This window comes from Vombatus ursinus, unplaced genomic scaffold (genome assembly GCF_900497805.2).
Source record: "Vombatus ursinus unplaced genomic scaffold, bare-nosed wombat genome assembly UNPS02014810.1, whole genome shotgun sequence".
Lineage (NCBI taxonomy): Eukaryota > Metazoa > Chordata > Mammalia > Diprotodontia > Vombatidae > Vombatus > Vombatus ursinus.
Window position 1 is genome coordinate 17788026 of NW_020954588.1, and position 21311 is coordinate 17809336.

The window sequence follows — 21311 nt, forward strand, 5'->3', positions numbered from 1 at the left end:
AACCCCTTATTCAATAATAATAAGTGGCTCCTTATCACCTCTAGGCTCAAACTTAAATTTCTGTTTGGCTTTTACAGCCTTTCAGATCTGGCTCCCCTCCTCCTACCTTTCCAGGCTTCTTACACCTTATTTCCTCTTCTCCCCTCCTGCCCATGCACTCAGTAATCCAGTGACATTGGCCTCTTTCCTATGCCTTGAACAACACACTCCATTTCCTGACTCTAGGCATTTTTACTGACTGTGCTCACTGCCTCCTCTTCTGTGCCTCCTAACTTCCCTGACTTTCCAGATAAAATGCCTCCTTCTACAAAAAGCCTTTCCGGATTCCACTTAATGTTAGTGTCCTCCCATGGTTGATTATCTGTAACTTACCTTGTTTTTACATAGTTATTTCCATGCTGGTCCCTTGTTAGACTGAGTGCCTCAAGAGCAAGGGCTGTTTCCCCCCATGCCTTTCTTTGTATTCTTATCACTTAGCACAGTGCTGGTACATAGAAGGCTCTTAATAAATGCTTGTTTACTTGACCAATTCATTCCTACTCAACCACTTCACACGTTCACTTCAATTTAGGAAGGGCATTTCTAATTACTCGACAATAATCAGCACACAACCTACAGGTTCTTTCACTGACTGAAGAAGTTTCACAATTAAGTGTAACATCATCAAGTGAGTCTCCTTCTTCTCCCCAAGTAAAAGCTCTCAGTTCCATGAACACTCCAGCCATAATGACATCTAACACAGCACTATATACAAGTTCTAGTTTGTTGTCCCAATCCCCCTTGTTTGCTTTTTATGTGCCAAATTCCACTTGCCTTTCCCCCTCCTCTTAATAAAAGGCACAGGCTAAATATTAAACAAACCTATCATAAAAGCAGCATAGAAATGCTTCCTCAACATTATTTTTTAATGATGACTTTTCTTTGTATCCCATTCATGTATGAATACATCCCTTCCCTTTCCCGTCCTCAATGAACCATCCTTTAAAGTATTTCAATAAAACCAGCCAAAATGGAGAGCTGACACTCCATGGAATATTCCACACCCACATAGTCCCCCTACCTCTGCAAATAAGTTAGAGAGCTAATACATTTTCCCAAACTCTCTTCTGCGTCAGGCCACTAAAATTACTTAGTGTTCAGTTTCATTTTTCTATTCTGTTTACACTGTTATAGTCAAGGTTTACGTTGTTCTCCTGATCCTACTTATTCTGTATCAGTTCATAAGTCTGTGTTTTCTCTGAATTTCTCGTGCTTGTCATTTCTCATGCATAGAATTATTCCATTACATTTACGTACCACAATTTGTTCTCCTATTCTTCCAAACTGATGGGCACCTACTTTTTTTTTCTCCCAGTTTTCTGCTAGCTAAAAAGTGCTGCTATCAATGCGTTTATATACATGGGTCCTTTCTGGCTTTGACTTCATTGGCAGTATATATGGCCCCAGAGAAGAATGAAACATTCTTTCCTCCTCACAGGAAAGGAACAAGGAATGACTATGGGCAGAATTTTGTATACACTGTCAGACACCGTATCAGGTGTTTCTGCTTAACTGCTTTTCTTTGTTAAAAGAGAATGTTCAAAGGAGGTGGGAAGGAGATGGGGAGAGATGTGGTGTGTGGAATTCAAGAAAAAGCTGAGTTAAAAACAAAAGGAATCAGTAAAACTTTTCAAAGAAATAAAATATATCTTTCTAGGATGGTCAAAGAGTAATTTTACCAGGAAAAAAAAACCCCAAAAAACAGAACATAAAATAGACAACTTCTAAGAATCATCTAAAACAACTGAACTTTCATGATGCTTTTATGAAAGGGACTATGGCAGAGTGGTAAGTGGTAGGTGGTACGAAAAATGGACTTGGAATCATAACAATTGGGATTTGAATTCTAGCTCAGTCACTTAGAACCTATATGACCTTAGGCAAACCATTTAATCTCTCTGAGCCTCAGTTTCTAGATCTGTAAAAGGGCTAAAGGGGAGTATAATACTTATACTACTTGTCTCACAAGGTTGCTATGAGAAAATCACTGGAAATCATCAAGAGCAATATAAATATGAGCCATTACTGTTGTGCTCATACCACTCATTATTAAAAATAGAATAGAGGGCAGATACTGATACTCCCATAATCATGGCAGGACCAGAGGGTATCTGGATATCTAAGAAATGTGCTGCAGTCCCCACTGACTTCCTGCATTTTTTCATAAATGACCTATTATTTGCAGCCTGAATGCAGTCCCACAGAAAGCCTATCTGGTCAGGGCCAGCTTTTACAAGCTCAGGTCTAGGCATTCTCGTTGCAATTTCCTGCTCTGAACCTAGGACTAGAGTATTTCATTGAGAAAACCCAATGAAGCCCAGAGAAATGAAGAGGCTTGCTCCTCCAAATGCACCTCATGATGTCAACCTGCCCATCTCCATGCTATGCTGTGTCACCTGATGTAAGAAATAAGAAAGGCATAGAGCAAAGGAGTGAAACACTACTTTGGTACTGTCAATAAATATGTTATCCACATCCAACTAATACAATTTTGAATATCTTATTTCAAATTATAAATGGTCAAGTCACCTTTCAAAGGGGCTGTTTGCTAGGATGAGCTGATTATTCACCTGAGTTACTAGGAATATAAATACATATCTTGTACCAAAAAATACACTAACTTTCTTTCTTTTTTGTGAGGCAATCAGGGTTAAGTGACTGGCCCAGAGTCATACAGCTAGTAAGTGTCAAGTGTCTGAGGCTGGATTTGAACTCGGGTCCTCCTGACTCTAGGGCCAGTGCTCTCTCCACTGCACCACCTAGCTACTCCTCTTTCAAAAATAAATGCTTTGCTACCTACTGGTAGATGAACACTCAGTCAACGTGCAGAGTGAGGCATATATTTTTGGATGTGGCCAAAGGAATGAATAATTTGTTTGACTATGCATATTACTTTTAAGAATTTGGTGGGGTTTTTTTCTTTTTTCCAATGAAGGATAGGTAGGTGCAGAGCAGAAATGAATGCTTCTTAACTTTTAAAATATTTCAAACAAAACAAAATCAAGTGCTACAGATCTACACTTTAAAAAAATGTATTTGCTGATACTTACCTTAGATGATATGATTCGGTTATCTATAAATTTTTGAGGAGTATAAAGGCCATTCTGAGGAAATCTGTTTGCTATATAAATTGTTCTTGTGTCACTCTGATGTGGCGGGTCAAAACCCTAGGACCAAAGAAGAAAAAAGGATTATAATTAGTTTCTATATATCAAGTAACTTCTGGTTTCACTTAATCAAAGATTATTTTTATATATTTTTGCCAGTCTTTCAAAATATATGTATGTATATATACACACATATATATTTTTAATCAATTTGTTCAGTAACAAAAAAGTAATATATATTAGCCTTTTCCTCTACGATCAAATCTATAGCTACACAGAAACATTATACTTCATTCAATTCCATTTTAAAACGTAAAAATATATTGTATCACCAGCATCTAGTGTTGCAGAAAAAGATGCGATAGGAAATAGCTTTTGCCCTCAAGGAGCTAATAATCTGGGAAGGAAGGGAGAGATTTCAATAGGTGAAAGGACAGGTGCTATTTGTACCTGGTATATTAGATGGCATAAGCAAAGATGTAGAAAAGAAGGGAACAAGCAATTATTTATTTATTTTTAGTTTTCAACATTCACTTTTATAAGATTTTGAGTTCTAAATTTTCCCCCCTCCCCAAGACGGCATGCGATCTGATATATACATATACAATCATATTAAACATATTTCCACATCAGTCATGTTGTGAAAGAAGAATCAGAACAAAAGGGAAAAATCACAAGGAAGAAAAAAAAAGAGAGAAAATAGTATGCTTTGATGTACATTTAGACTCCATAGTTCTTTCTCTGGACGTATTCAGAGAAATGCTATCCAGCATTTTCCATCATGAGTCTTTTGGAGTTGTCTTAAATCCTTGCAATGCTGAGAAGAAGCAAGTCTATCAAAGTTGGTCATCACACAACTTTGCTGTTACTGTGTACAATGTTCTCCTGGTTCAGCTCACTTTACTCAGCATCAATTCATGTAAGTCTTTCCAGGTGCATTAGTGTTCCAATTCTCCCACATCTCCAATATTTATCATTTTCCTGTTTTGTCACGTTAGCCAATCTGATAGGTGTGATGTGGGACTTCAGAGTTGTTTTAATTTGCATTTCTCTAATCAATAGTGATTTAAAGCAATTTTTCATATGACTATAGATAGCCTTAATTTCTTCATTTGAAAAACTGCCTGTTCATATCCTTTGACCATTTATCAGTTGGGGAATGATTTGTATTCTTATAAATTTGACTCAGTTCTCTATATATTTTAGAAATGAGGTCTTTATCAGAGACACTGGCTGTAAAGATCATTGGGGAACAAGCATTTATTAACCACCTAATGTGTGCCAGGCACTGCGCTGAGCACTTTACAAACATTATCTCATTTGATCCCATTTAGAGATGATAGAAAAGGAGACAAAAAGGAGGAAGGGTGATGAATAACCAAGTTTAGTGTGAAAGCAAAATACCTGAAGGGAAATGGTATAGCACAAGAAGACAGAAAAAGTAGGGTGGGGTCACATTATAAATGGCTGTGAACATCATGCTATGGTGATTTGATACTTTATTCAGTAAAGTATGAAGGTTTTTGAACAAGGAAATAGTATGGTAAAGAATTGTGCATTAGGAATAATAACTTTGACAACACTAGGATAGACTAGAGAAGGAAAAGACAAGGGCCAGGGGTGGCTCTTACGATAACACAGATAGAGATGGCAGTAGATATATCATGGAAACTGCATTGATAGAAACTGGTAACTCATTAAATGTGAAGGGGTAAAGTAGATGGAAGAGGTGACTGAGGTAAGAAGCCTAGCTGACTGGTACCATCAACACAAAGTAAAAGATGTTAGGAAAAGGTAAGTTCTGTGGGGATGAGGATTAGCTTTAAGCAAGCTATACTGGAAGTGTTGGCAGGATATCCAGGAGGAGCTATATAAGACAGAAAAATTATAAATATGGGACCTGAAGTTGTGGGGAGAAGCTAGAGCTAGAGTTACGTTTGGGAGTCATTTACAAAGATATAATAAATGGAGCCATTTATGAAAATAAAATTACCAAGGAAAGACTCTTTAGGGTCATCCAGTTTTGAGTACTGGAAGGAAAATGCAAAGCTGGCAAAGTAGACTGTAGAGGGAGCAGAGAGAAAGTTAAGAGAACAATAAAAAACTGCAAAGCTGGCAAAGTAGACTGGAGAGAGAACAGAGAGAAAGTTAAGAGAACAATAAAAAACTGCAAAGCTGGCAAAGTAGACTGGAGAGAGAACAGAGAGAAAGTTAAGAGAACAATGAAAGTACAGTGTTGTGAAAGAGAAGAAAAGTTTCAACGAGTATGGTAGACTAATTCTTTTAATGACCCATCTCTTCCTGAATCAGCTTCTCCCAGAAGCAAATGTTCATCTTTTTTAACATCAATATCCTTCCAGTGACATTGTATGGCTCCAAGGAGTGATGCTGAGAATCATCTAAACAACAATGGAGAGGCATATGGTGGGAATGAACAGACTGCAATATGTTACAAATTACTGAAGGAATTACTCAAGAGAAGTGATGTGATTAATGGATATTGGAGAAATGTGTAACCAAAAAGAAGATAGGCTGGTCACAGAGCAAGAGGTAACTAAGAGCCATCTCATATTCTCTATTTATATCCCTATGATGTCAAGAAAATGGGAGGAAGACTGTGCATAGGGAGTAGCACCCTAATTTACTGCAAATCACGAACAAGAATTGGATGAGCAGGCAGAGATGGATTATGATCTACATCATCAGAAAGGATGCCATACTGATGGATTCACAGACCACTGAAGTACTGATGTGAGTATTTACTGGTGATAGACAAAATGAAAAATAATCCCTACCCTCAATGTGTTTACTACGTCCTAAAAATCACTAAATGGTGCATATCCTTTGACCAAGCAATACCTCTATTAGGTCTATACAAGCATACCTTGTTTTCTGTGCTTCACAGATAACTGTGTTTTCTACAAGACAATTCCAAAATACTCATGATAGAAAATGCTGTCCACATCTAGAGAAAGAACTATTGTTGCGGGGGGGGGGGGGGGGCAGCAGCTAGATGGCACAGTGGATAGAGAATCAACACTGGAGTCGGGAGGACCTGAGTTCAAATACGGTCTCAGACCAGACACATGATACTTACTAGCTGTGTGACCCTGGGCAAGTCACTTAATCCCAACTGCTTCGCTAAAAACAACAAAAACAAAACAAACTATGGAGTCTAAATGCAGATAGAACCATCCTTTTTTCCTTTTGTTTTTGTTTTTTCTTTCTCGTGGTTTTTCCCTTTGGTTCTAATTCTTCTTTATAACATGACTAATGTGGAAATATTTTTAATATGATTGTACATGTATGGCCTATATCAGATTGTATGCTATCTTGGGGAGTGGAGAGGGGAAGGAGGGGGAAAAAATTTAAAATGCAAAATCTTATAAAAGTGAATACTGAAAACTAAAAATAAATGTTAAAAAAATAAATTGGGGCATGGATGGGAAAGAGAAAATAAATGCTAGTAAATTGAAAAATAAAGTAAAATTTTAAAGATTATTCTGAAAGCTGTATGGAAGACAGCCCTAATCACAGTATTTAGAGCTAAAAAGGATTTTAGAGGTCATCTAGTCTAATCTCCTCATTTTACAGATGTAGAAACTGAGGCTCTGAGAGGTTAAGGGGTTTTGCTCAGGATTATTCCAGTGACCTTTTGAGAATCTGGTTCTGAACCTCTGAGAACAGGTTCAGAGGCTAGGAAACACCATGACTCACTGGTGCCTTTCTCAGAGACCCAACCTATGTGAACCCAGAAAGCTTAGCTTTCCTTTCTCGGTTGTCAAATATGCCTGAGACTACACTAACATCTCTTCCTCCCCTGTTCTGCCCTTTATAATTTTTTTTATTTTAATAGTGTTTTTGCTCTTAGAGGGCATTTCGTTTTACCACCATTTGTTTGAAAGAAACCATATGGATTTGTTACTAAAGTAATGTCTCAATTTTCATAAGCAAGAACAGCTGTCATTAATATGAGTGATTATTCAAAAGTAAGATTTTTTTCATTTGGTGTATTATAATAGGATTCAGTGCTTTTCTCATAAAACACAACTTTCTACTATTGTTATTCAAGCCAGTAGAGTTTAACTATAAGTATATATAGTCTTACATTTCAGATCACATCTAATGATGACTTTGGAACTGAATTTTATTGAGGGAAGATGCCACTTTGCACACATTCTTAGGTATTTTTATATAAATTGAAAAATTGGATTCTTAAGTATTCGCTGTAAGTGAACAAGAAAAAAAAAACTTTCATGATGCCATAACCTTTTTTGGAAATTGACACCTGAAATTTTTTTCACCTTCATTTTTGGTAGGGGTAGGGCTACATTTTGTTGCATTCTTTTGGTTTTAGTCAACTCAGTCACAATTTGAAAGACTAGTTCATAATGGAAAAATGTCTTTGGGAGGTCATTTGAGTTTAGTTTCAGTTTTGCTTAAAGGTGAAAACATAACACAAAACACATCTTAGTTCTGGCTTCAAGGTTAGTTTGCATCTTGCAGACTGTGTAGTCAGAGTCCTTTGAAAACCAGTCGGAAATACTTGGGTCCTTTTGTTTTTAAGTCATAGACTAAGTTGAAGGGGGAATGCTGATTATAGTTTTTTTTTAATCTTTTCTATTGCAGTCCACATACTTTGTGTATTTTGATTCATTTCTAAATTTGCCACATTCCAGGAAAATATTTGCTTGGCTGTTGGTTGTTTTTTTGGCCCTTCCTCACAAGAGATAGTTTTGAAAAGAGAAAAGTTTTTTAAACCACTGGTAAGGGTGACAGTTATTTGTGCTTATAAACCTCAGTGTTTCTGTCTGTCTCTGTCTCTGTCTCACTTTTCTTTCCTTCTTTAGGTTGGAGGCATGGAGGATGACAGGAATGATCTTCCTGACTTCTTTCCTAACTCAGAGACCAAGATACAAAATGCCTGAGTCTGAAAAAATAGAGCTGCTCTATATGAGTTCATTTTGTGATTGAACAGTACCTTAATAAATCCTACAGAATTTTGAAATCTGGTTGCATTTTATAATTTTATGAGCAAGAGAAAAATACAGTTTAGGAGTCAGTTTTGAGAATTGCTCTCAAATTCTCTGATGGCAATAACTGGGCTTTTGTTATTTGGTCTAGTCTCTATCACCAGTAGAGGGATAACAAAATGTAGTATTACCAAGCAAATAATTCCAATGACTGCCATCATGCTCAAAGACACAATCCTGAACCTCATTAGATATAGGACTATGAAACCTCCCCCCCCGCCTCCCCCCCCCCCCCCCCCCCCGAGTCTCCGTTTTATACTGCATATATCATGAGGCCAGCAGAATTGTGGTGAAATCTTTGGGTTGAAAAAGAAAAGCAAAGAAAAACCAAATTCAAGAAAATTGCCACTTTTTCCCCTTAAGAAAAGCCATTAAATATTATGTGTTCGTTAAACCCGAAACACAGAAGATTTAACATTATTTTAAGTCTGATTTAACTATAGCAAGACCCTTTGTGTAGAATAGCATTTGTGTATCTACTGCGAGTTTAACACATTTGTGTTATTTGCGGACTTCTTTTTTTTTTTTGTACATTCTAGATCAGTAAAGTATGGAATAAGCATACCAGAACTGTTTTCACCTGTCATTTCAGGCATAGTTTTGTGAAATCAGTATCTTATCTTTGGCTAGTGAAATTCAACTTTTACATCAAAACAATTAAGCTATCTTTTTTAGGGATGGGATTAGTGTTTAATTCTTTTTGTTTACATGTTTACGTCTTTGTCATCTAAGGCCCCCCCTTTATAAGTTCCTTCCTTATCTAGTAACTTCATGAATCAGAATAGACCTGGTTAAGCAGCTGTCCTCAAGTTTAAAAAAAAAAAAAAAAACCAAACCACCACAACAAAACCTAATATCATTTAGGGATTTGTGCTAAAATTAACCACTTTGGGGACTCATGTTCATAATTTATCAAAGTGTATAAGAGTTTTAATTTAAGCAATAAGTATGACAAGGACCTTTTATGTTAACAGGGTTGTCATAGCTGTGAAAGGAAGCATTACAAATATTGGTTTTAACATATTCCCTATGAATGCAGCCCCTCAGAGGAGTTTCTGAGAATTGTGATAACTATGTAAACGTTTCTCTAATAAAACTGAAATTGTACCAATAGTTCTTATAACAAAGTATTTACATTAATTGGTATTTTTAATATGGATGGAAATTACAGGTTGAATCACAGACTATTAAGAAGTTATAAAAATGCTCAATATTTTATCTAAATAGTTTTACAAAAAAACCAACTATGAAAACTTATATATTAAATGGCTTTAACATGGAGCTTGCTATTTTAAAAAAAATAAAATAAAATAAAATAAAATAAACCATCTCTTCCTCCCCAATAACCAATTAAGAGCCCAGGGCATAAACTCTTTCTAAATACAGGTCAAAACCAATGGGATTTTTGTTAGGTCTACTATTACTTCTTCACAATTTTAAGCCATTCATATGTAGTAGAATGTTATTAACAATATGTAGATTTGAAATCAGAGGAATTTATATACACATTGCAGGAACCTTTGATTAAGGTCTGAAAAGGGAACAAGCAGGCTTTTGAAAACACTCTACAACTGACATTTTTATGGTCCCATAGTTGACTGAAAACACAGAGAATACAAGATCCTACAATATTTGTGCACTACAAAAAAATATTTTATTCAATAGAGCAAAACACCATCTTAAAATCTCTCCAGAGTGTTTCCTAACACATTTCAAAAATCATCCAAGATTCCCTGAAGGAGAAAACAGAATACTTTAACAACTCTCTGATCATTAATATCAAGTGGCATGTATAAGAAGCTATCTGCCACCATCATGGAGGATATATCTAACAGAAAGTCTTAAATTAAAGATTCCCTAAAGATGGTGAGGTCCTCCAGACCAGTGGTGTCAAATGGATCCCTACAGGCCTCATATTGACTTAGAAAATAACATTAACATTATCTACGTTCTACAGTATTTTCATTGTGTTAAATATTTCTCAAATACATTTTAATGTACCATCTGCCAGCCACATATTTGACACCTCTACTCCAGACATTTCTGTTTGCTGAAGGCGTTGGCCTGACTACATAAAGCCCCCAAACACTGCAGGGCCTCATAAATGAGATCCATATTTAGTCAAGTATTTGGCTTGACTATTTCTATAAAAAATCAAGTGGATGAAGAATAACTATTGTCCAGACAGATACAGTTGCGTGGCCAAACTATAGAGCTTGTCTGCTGACACATATCTTGGGCTGTTCTAATTTTGTTTTCATAGTTCCAGTGCCTAGGATTTGTTAGATGCTTAATAAAGGCTTGTTGATTAAGTCAGTCAACAAGTATCTATTAAACACTTGCTTATTGCCAAAACTGGATGGACACAACAAATCTTGGGTTCTTACTTTTTTTTTGTGGCATGGATTTCTTGTGAAATCTGGTGAAACCTATGGACCCCTTCTCAGAATCATGTATTTAAAGGCATACAATAAAATACATATGATTATAAAGGAAGTTGATTATATTGAAATGCAGTTGCTGAGAACCCTTGCTATAAACAAATGAATTAGGCCCAGAGTTGATCAGTGGAAGAATGATGGGCAGAATTAACTGCTTTTCAAAAATCATATAACGTTTTTAATGACCCCCAACCTGCTCCTTGATACAAACGTCAATTTTTAAAAAATAATTATATTCTTCCAGTGATGTTGTATGACTACAAATTGTAGAATGCCAGTTTTCAAAGAATTAAACTTGAAAGTTTCCAAAAAAGCAAACAAGAGAGCAACAAAATGAGTGTGAACAAGTTATAACACATTACAAATAAAGAACTGTGCGGAAGTAATGTTAAGGATGTCTTTGGAGAGGTATATGACTTGGGAAAAAAAGACAGGCCAAGCCTGAAGTGACAGATAATGTTATTATATACATGCTAATATTTACATTATATACATGTATATATTATATACATGCTCCACAAGTATCCCTGAAACATCAAGAAACCAAGAGGCAGGTCCTCAGCAAGGCCACACAACCTTCTAAAAGATGAGTAAGAGTCACACATGGTGTATAGGCAGGTGTGTTTTGAGTTACACTGCTGGAGTACCTGAATGAGATAGAAGATCAAGTTGAACTACTTAAGTAATGAGTTTTAATTTTTAAAGTAAGAGGGCGCACTAGACTTGGACGAGTGTCTTCAGACACTTCAAACAATCACGGGTTCAGCCTGTCCTTCCAACCCCTCAATCCCTCCGTTCTTTCCCGGGTCATCAATCCCTGCAGTAGTTATACTCTCCTCTCTTCCCTACTTGACTCCTTGGTGAACTAGTTCAATTCTACACTGTCTGCTCCCCTGAAGTACCTTGCTCCCTCATCCTATCTAGGATCTTGTCCTACCCAAAGCTCAGTCCTAGATTACTCCCACCATTGCTTCTCCTCAGATGCTACTGAACAAAGATGGAGAAAGTCACAAAACAATGCAGAACGGATTCACTACAAGTTTATATTATGTAAACTCAACTGGGTCCTCACCGCAGCAAGACAATCCTTTTACATCTCACTAACCCAACTCATCATCCCACTCACTTACAGTGGCTTTTCCAGGCATTTTCATCTCATCAAAACTCCCATAGCTCTCTATCCTCCACCATCTCATCTAAGAACTGTGCCTCATATTTCTCTGCAAAGGGAGGTCATTCACTGAAAGCTCCCTCTCCTTCCCCTCCTCATCTCACATCCCTCTAACACTGTCTCCTACTTTATCTCATCTCACATCTTTCTTATTACCAAATCAAATCCCTTTACATGTATGAGTGACCCAATTTCATCTCATCTTCTCCAATAGATTGTCCCTTCTATTATCTCCACTCTCATTTATCTTCAATCTTTCTGTCTACTGCTGCTTCTCTATTGCTTGTATGTACACCTAAGTCTCCCCTAGCTAAAAACAACAAACAAACAAACAACTCATTTGATCCATCATCCCTCTGAGCTATTGTTCCATCTCTCTCTCTCATCTTATTTGAGAGGGCCATCTAAAATCAATACCTCAACTTTCTTTCCTCTCACTTTCTTCTTAATTCTCTGTAGCCTGGCTTTCAAATCCATCATTCAATGGAAACTGCTTTCTCCAACACAGTCAATGACCTAATTGCTAAATCTAAAGACAGTTGACAATGTCAATCACCTTCTTCTTGATACTTTCTTCTTTCTAGATTTTGGTGACATACTACTCTCTCCTAGTTCTCCTATCTAACTGCTCCTTCTCAGTTCCTTTGCTGGATCTTACTGCATCAGTCACACCCAATAACTAGGGATGTCTTGGGCCCTCTTCTGTCACTCTATATTATTACACTTTGTGATCTCATCAGCTTCCATGGATTCAATTATCAGTTCTATAATGATTCTTAAATCTATTTATCCATCCTTAACCTCTCTCCTGATCTCCAGTTTCACATCTCCAACTGCCTACTGGACATCTCAAACTGGATGTCCAAGTTTAAGACATTTAAAATCCAACATGTCCAAAACTGAACTCATTTATCTTTCCCCCCAAACCCTCTCCTCTTTTGAACTTTCCTATTACTGTCAAGGCTACCATCACCCTCCCAGTCTCCTCCTAAACTCCCCACTTTCTCTCAATCTTTATATCCAATCTCCTACAAAGTCCTATTAATTTTACTTTCATAATGCTGCTTGTATACACTCCCTTTTTTTCATCTAACACTGCCATCACCCAGGTGCAGGCCTTAATCACCTCATATACCTGGGCTTGGAAGCAACAGTCTGCTAACTGGTCTCCCCGACACATGTCTCTTTCCATGACACTCCATCATCCACTTATCTGTCAAAGTGATCCTTTGTACAGGATCTAGTACAGGTCTGACCATTTCACCCTCCTACTCACCAGACTCCAGTGGCTCCCTATCACCTCCAGCATCAAATATGAAAGCTTCTGTTTGGCATCCAAAGGCCTTTAGAACCTGCCACTACTCTACTTTTCCAGTCTTCTTACAATTAACACCCTCAATGCCCATCAATTAGGGGAGACCTTAGTTGTAGCATATGATTGCAATGGAATACTACTGTGCTATAAGAAATGACAGATTTCATGCCATCTTGGTGAGGGGGGAGGGAAGGGAAAGGGGAAAAAATTCAGAACTCAAAATCTTACAGAACCGAATGCTGAAAACTAAAAATAAACTAATTAATTAAAAAAAATGACAAGCAGGATATTGTCAGAAAAACCTGGGAAGATTTATATGAATTGATGCAAAGTGAAGTGAGCAGAACCAGGAGAACACTGTACACAGTATCAGCAATATTGTACAATGATCAATTGTGAATAACTTAACCGTTCCCAGCAATACAATGATCCAAGACATTTCTGAAGGACTTACAATAAAAAATGCTATCCATCTCCAGAGAAAGAATTGATGGAGACTGAATGCAGATGAAAGCACTTTTTTTACTTATTTATTTTGTTTTTTTGGTCTGTGTTTTCTTTGGCAACATGGCTAATATGGTGATATGTTCTGCATGACTGCATATGTATAATCTATATCAAATTGCTTCTTTTCTCAAGAAGGGGGAGGGGAAAAAGAGAATTTGGAATTCAAAATTTTAAAAAAATGTTAAAAAATTTTTTTACATATAATTGAGAAAAAAATAAGAGAAAAAATTAACACCCACCACCACATACTCTATGATCCAGTGGCACTGGCCTCCCTGTTATTTCTTGAACAACACAGGCCATCTCCCAACTCAAGGCATTTTCACTGGCTGTTCTCCATGCCTGGAATACTCTCCCTCCTTATCTCTATCTCCTGGCTTCCTTACCTTCATTCAAGTCCAAGTTAAAATTCCATCTTCTACAAAAAGTCTTTCCAGAACCTTCTTAATTCTAGTGCCTTCCTTCTGTTTGTACATAGTAATTTGCATGTTGTCTCCCCCATTACACTGTGAACTTCTTGAGAGCAGGGACTGTCTTAGCCTTAGGCCAGTGCCTGAAATGTAGAAGGCACTTAATAAATGTTTACTGACTTACTGACTGATTAAAGATGAGATTGTATTATTTCTTTTGGGACTGAGCTTGCTGAAATGCTGAACTCTGTGTCAGAGAGATCTGAGAATCATAGATTTAGAGTTGGATGGGAACTTAAGGATGGTGTTCAACATCCAGGGTTACAGCTGTGAACATGAAGCCCAGAGAGGTGAAGGTCACACAAGAAAGTAGTGCAGGCAGGATCTGAACCCAAGCACCCGGCTACAAACATGGTGCCTCTGACGAGCCTTGTGGCCCTGGGCTAGCCTCTAGCCTCTCTGAGGTTCTACCTCCCTGTCGTTAGACTGAGGAGAATGATACTAAAAGGAACCCCTTTTACAGGGCCTCTGGGAAGCTCTAAGGAAATGATGAAATAAAACACTCTGGATTGAAAGGTATATCAGTTTCCTCTAGTGCTTCCAGAATGACTATATCACTAAATTCTAAACCTGAGGCATCAAACTTGCAGTGTAAAACTCTGAAGGCTTCACACCAGATTAAAATGCAATTGGGAAATCTTTAACACAATAAATAAAATTGCAACATAGATAATATTGATTTGTGGTTTTCTAAGTCAATATACAGCTACAGATTTCTATTTGAGTTTAACACCACTGTTCTAAATCATAGAAAAAATATGCTTTTCAATGTAATAATCATTAATAAAATTTAAGAATTTGATTTAATTTTTGGGATTTCAAGTGATTCCCAACCTGGCTATAACTCATATAGACAGGGGGTTCCCAACACTTTTGGAGATGAAATGTCTTATCACTGCAAGCTTGATTTCAAAATCATCATATCATCATTTTCCAGGGGGTAAGAAACTATGTTAGATAAGGTTTTCTTTCATGACTTTTTAAAAAATATTCCATGAGATAACTGATAACATGTACAGCATTCTTAACCAGAGGGGGAATTAAAGGAAAGGACAATTATTGGTTAGGAATTTCTTCTTTATATTGTCACAAATCACCTCCAAAAAGAGTCTCAAACCCAGTTAAAATTAATTCACTTAAAAAAAAAAACGATATGCCAAGGCAAGGCTTTGGGGGAGGGGGACCATTGTTATTAAGTCAAATTGATGATAATACAGTACAATTCTGAAAAGGTTGAGAAGCAATGTTTTCACTTACAACATGTTTCTCAAACTGGGGTTCACAGGAAGTTCACTTCTAAGGTTCACAGTAAAGTTCTGAGGAAGGTGCAGATACTGAAGCTTGTACTGGCAGTAGACTCACTTGCACAACATCCTTTTTCTGCAACCATGTTAACACATCCTTCATCACTGTTTTGTTCTTTTTCTATTACCTCGTGGTTAACAATGGCAGACCACATCTCTCAATCCACTCATCCTTTCCTCTCATAACTATTTCACTCACAAAACTTAGTTGGAAACCCAGAAGTATCTGAAGTGGACAAAAACATTTTATTTCACTTTCTTCCCAAGAGGATAAAAACATTTTGGGGCAGGGTTGGACAGAATAGGGATGAATAAAATAGGGAATGAAAGGAAAAGGTAAATAATCTGAGGACTATGAGAGGAAGATTTTAAAATAACATTTGATAATCCTGATCCAGAGCATGTCTGGTTGAGATATTTGTCATTTCATAAATCTCAAGTTAGGAAATAAAAGGATTATTGAGCAATATCTTAGTCATAGCTAAAAAAATCACTATTTCTAAAGACAAGGACCACTACAAACAATATGGAATTTTAAAGGGTAAAATTCCAGACCTGGAGTTCATTAGGGCAAGGAGTAAGGAAAGGGAGAATTATCATGTTCCTTGAAGCATTCCCTTTAATGACAATGATTCACTAATCAATGATGCATTCTCTACTGGGTGGCTCTAGACCAGCTATTTATAATTCTTGTTTCATGACTTCTCAAAGTTGATCAAACTATTTAAAAAGATATCCTAAAACTCTCAAAACAAATATTTTTGAAGTAAATTAAAACAAATTCCTACTTGATTTTTAAAAATTGTTAGATTATTAAAATGCTGTAGCATTTTGAAAGGGTGCTGTTACTGAGCCAAAAAATTTCTGTTCAATAAAAAGTACAATAATATATAATGATGTACATTTCATCACCTTTGATCTCCTCAGTTTTTATCTCAGATAACCCTACTTCCATTTGGAAAAGTAGGAGAATATATGAGTTAAAATTACATATATTGAGTTACAGTTACTGGATGGTATGATCTGTTTCTTTCCTTAGATGTTTCCAGAAAAAAATATGAGTTTTCCTGACATCTAATAGATTGGGTGCAAAATAATAATAGACAAAAGGAACTCATTACCTTTCTCCTTAAACTTACTCCTATTTCTGTCAAGGCTACCACCATTCTTCTAGACAGCCAAGTCTTCAACCTAGAAGTCAGGATTAACCCTTTACTCTCATTCATCTCCCACACTCAATCAGTTGTCAAGTTTTACCAATTCTACCCCCTCAAGATCTCCCAAGTCTCTCTCTTTTCTCTCTAATCACAGAGCCTTCATCATCTCTCTTCCTAGATGGCTGCTATAGCCTCTTTGCATCCATTCTCTCCTGTCTCCAATCTAGCCTCAACAATGTCCAAAGTGATATTCCTAAAATATAAATCTGACAATGTCACTCCTGTGCTCAAGAAGCGTGAGTGGCTCCATAATGACTCTAGAATAAAATATCTACTTCTATGTTTTACATTTTTGCTCAGAGATACAAACACAAAAATGAAATGGTCTCTGTCCTCAAAGAAGACACACTCTAGGATTTATTCCAGTGACATTTCTTTGTCTGAAACTTCATTAACAAAAGATAAAAATATATAGAAGCCACAGGAATGTATTTTAGGATGCAAGAAAAGGGGACTTAAGAGTATAAAAGCAATCCTTATATGTTAAAGTCAAATACTCTAGAAAACATAGATCTTGGGAAAGAGGAAGAGGCAGGGAAACAGCAGTCTTATCAGGCAAAGAAGGGAGAGAAAGAAGAGGGTCAGAGTCACCAAAGGAACCTGTAGTAGCAAGGTGACAACTCAAAGAATATGGTGGTTACAGGAAAACAGATTTATCCATCTCTAGTGGCTTTTGAGAATAGGATTCCAACAGCTGTATCCCCCATGTTCCAGTATGGAAGTCTGAGGGGAAAAAAGACAGCAGTGCTGACAAAGAAAAGTCCTTTCTAATTTCCCTATTTTCCCTCTCTCCCCATTCACCCTAAAATCATTTACTTTTAGAAACAAGAACAAGTCTAAGGTGTGTCTTAAAGTCCTTTAACAGGAAAATAAAGCCTTTGATTCCACAACTGGAGACACAAACGTTTAACTACAAATGATAGTTGAGTTTAACCCACCCAACTCGTTCACACTAAAGTGTAAGAAATCAAATCAATAATTTTAACTATTAAATCCAAGCTTGGGCAAACTACTTAGCTTCTGAGCCTCATTTTCTTCATCTGTAAAATGAGGAAACTGAACTTAAACATATTATAAGGTCTAACATGCCAGGATGTCTCTACACCCCTTCTTTGTTTTTCAAGAGGAATGCAGAAGTTAACAAGTGGGCACCAGACACTGGAAAAGGAAGAGAGGGCAGCCTGAGTAAAGGCAGGTCGTTGGGGCAGGGTTCAAACCTAAGTTGTGCAAAGGAGATACTTTTGTCTTGTTAATGCACACAGGAAGCTTTGGTTTCATATACTTCTAAAAAACAACAAAAACCTGTTAAAAAAGGAACTTTTTTCCTGGAGAATTTGTTAATGGCCATATATAAAGAAAGGTCCTACCTTCAAAGATTTAGTTTAGGACTTTAGTTTACTGGGGAAAAAAAATCCAATACATAAAGCAATCAGAGAATGACTAAGTGCTAAAGAGGATAAGCACCAAAGAGGAATATTTTTACCTCCTTTTTATCTTTATTCTTTTAATTTCTTTCTTGTCTTTTTGATGTTTCTAGCATTTCCAGAACTATATTTTTAAATATCAGTTCTAAGTATTATATATCGGAGAGTATAGAATCAGTTAGTCTACTGAAACACTGAGGCCACTAGAAAGTACCCTGGAAAAAGTGCTGAACTTAGAGTCAACAAGACCTGAGTTCAAACAGTATCTCTGACATTGATTAAGTACGGGGCCCTTGGAACTTTTCAGTTTCCTCATCTGTAAAATAGGAGTAGTAATAGCACCTACCTCACACAGGGCTGTTGGAAGTTTCAAGTGGGTTACTGTACATAAAATGCTATATAAATGCTAGCTATTTTTATTATGTAGTTAAATGCTTAATCCAGACTTGTCAGAAAAATCATGTCAAGATTAATAAAATATGTAAGCATTCTAATAGAAATTCGAAGTAACACTAACTCCTGAAAAGACACAAGAACAACAAACAACAAAAAGGATAACAAGGAACATTTTCTTCTCTTAGCTCCTTCAATCAATCAAGACAGATTGGGAATAGGGGCCCTATACAGACGTTATAAAAAGATTTTCTGTATCAGGAAGGAGTCTGGATTAGATTACCTTTAGGGCCCTTTCCAAATCCAAAATCTTGTAAGCCTATATATCTCAGCACTTTCAAGTACAAAACTATATGGTTTTTTAAAAATGTTTTAATCGCTATTTTCTGTTTATCACTATAATTATCCCAAGTATTCTTCTCCCTCCCCCTCCAAGAGAGCCATCCCATATGACAAACAATATTCTTTAGAGGGGTAAAAAATATCAGCACAACTAATCCATATATTGCAAAAGCACAAAAACATGTGCAATGTGTAATACCTATAACCCATCTGCCTTCATGAAGGGGTAGGCTGGGGGAGTACTCTCATGTGCCCAGTAATGGAGAGTTCAATGGGGATGGACTTTTTTAGTCACTTTATTTGCATAATTCAAGTTCCTTTCCAAAACAGCTGTACACTTTCATAGTTCTGCCAATGAAGTATTAGTGTGCCTATCCTTCAACAACTCCTTCAACTTTGAATGATACCATTTTTGCCCATTTGCAGGGTACAAGGTGAAACCTCAGAGTTGTTTTAATTTGCATTTATCTTATTAGTAGTAATTTGGAACATTCTTTCAAGTGGTTGTGGATACTCTATAGTTCTTCTTTTGAGAACTATTTGTTCATATCCTTTGACCATATTGAGGAATAGCAATTAGTTTAAATATACATACATATATATATATATATATATATGTATACACACACACACACACACACACACACACACACACATTTGCTGTTGTGGTTGTTGTCCTTCATTTTTGAATAGGACCAAAATGACATCATTATGCTAGAGTCAAGTTTTAGTGTGTCCAACTATGGCTTATCAGACCAATACGAGCTCGGAATGTTTTACCACAAGTCAGGAACAAATAGTCTGTGTGAATCTTTGGGATGGGTTCTCTAAGTTTGCGTATCTTGAGTTTCCCTTGAGCTTTTTCAATTCTGCTTTGCTCACTGAGCACAATACCTTCTCTGATAAGGGCATGCCATAGTGAGTGGTCTTGTGCCAATGTCTCCTACTTAACACAATCAATTCCAAAGTTCTTGAGACCTTCTTCTGACCACTATGTGAACGCTTGCCCTGTGTGAGTCTTTTGGCAAGCATACAATTTACATTCAGACAACATAACCAGCCCATCAGAGTTACACTCTCTGAAGCAGAATATGAATGCTTGGCAGTTTAGTTCGAGAAAGGACCTCAGTGTCTGGTACCTTATCCTGCCAGGTGATCTTCAGAATCTTCCTAAGACAACTCAAATGGAAGCGATTCAGTTTCCTGGCATGGTGCTGGTATATTGTCCAGGTTTCACAGGCATACAATATGTATACAAAGGTTGCATATCCATTTAAAATGTACTGTGGAATATGGTATAAGGTGTTCGTCTAAGCCTAATTTCTTCCAGAACATTTTTCAGTTTTCCCAGGAGTTTTTACCAGGTAAAGAGTTTTTTCCTAGGTAATTTATGTTTTCAACTTTAATAAACACCGGATTATTTATTGGTTCTGAATCCCCCTTGTCTAATTCCATTGATCTATCTCTCTATTCTTTAACCTATACCATATGGTTTTGATGTTGCTGTTTTATGATTAGTTAGAGGTCTGGAGTGTTATTCCCACTTTGTCCCTACTTCTTTTTATCCTTTCCCTTGATACTCTAGATCAGGCCTGCACAACTTGCGGCCTGTGGGCTGTATGTTGTACAGGACTGCTTTAGGTCTTTTGTTTTTTCAAATGAATTATTATTTTATCAAGTTCTGTATGGTATCCCCTTTGTAATTTAATTGGTATAACATTAAAAGTGTAGAGCAACTTTGACATTATTGTCAATTTTTATTATATTGACACAGCCTAACCATAAGCACCAAAGACCCCTCTAGCTATTGAAGTTGTTCTTTATTTTTTTAAAGGACTACTTTATAATTGAATCTATACAAGTCTTTTGTGTGCTTCAGAAAGTCATTCCCCAGATATTTTATATATTTTGTAGTTATTTGAAATAGAATTTCCGAGTCTTTAATTATTTTTTGAATTTTGTTATTATTATATAGAAATTATGTTTTTTAAGGATTTATTTCATAGCTTGCAACTTTACTGAAGCTATTAATTGCTGATTCCCCAGATTTTCCAAGTAAACTATCATATCACTAAAGAGGGGTATTTTTACCTCCTCTTTATCTTTATTCCTTTAATTTCTTTCTCTTGTCTTACTGCTGTTGCTAACATTTCCAGAATTATATCAAATAACATTGGGGAAAGTGGGCATACTTACTTTACTCCTACTCCCGTATTTATTGGAAAAGGTTCTAGTGTATTTTCATTGCATATGATGTTGATGTTTGGTTTCAGATAGATGCTTTTTATGATATTGAGAAAAGGTGCCTCTGTGCCTATACTTTTGTAGAGTTTTTAGCATAAAAGAGTATTGTATTTTGTCAAAGGTTTTTTCTGTATCTACTGAGATAATTATACAGTTTTGGATGTTTTCATCTCTAATATGATTATTTACGATTGTTTTCTTAAAGTTGAACCAATCTTGTATCCCTAGTATAAATCCCACTTGGTCATGATGAATAATTTCTTAGATAAATCTGATTGTTTAAACTTTGAGTTCATTCACATAG

At 36.4% G+C, this 21311-nt stretch overlaps 1 protein-coding gene across 8 annotated transcripts in view; it reads right to left on the reverse strand.

The window, feature by feature from the left end:
• ATP11B (ATPase phospholipid transporting 11B (putative)) overlaps positions 1–21311 on the reverse strand; it is a 144019-nt gene that overhangs the window by 105109 nt on the left and 17599 nt on the right. For all 8 annotated transcript variants that reach the window (XM_027875864.1, XM_027875861.1, XM_027875865.1 and 5 more), the window contains exon 2: positions 3090–3206. In XM_027875864.1, the coding sequence (XP_027731665.1) occupies positions 3090–3206 (117 nt within the window). The remainder of the gene's footprint in view (positions 1–3089; positions 3207–21311) is intronic.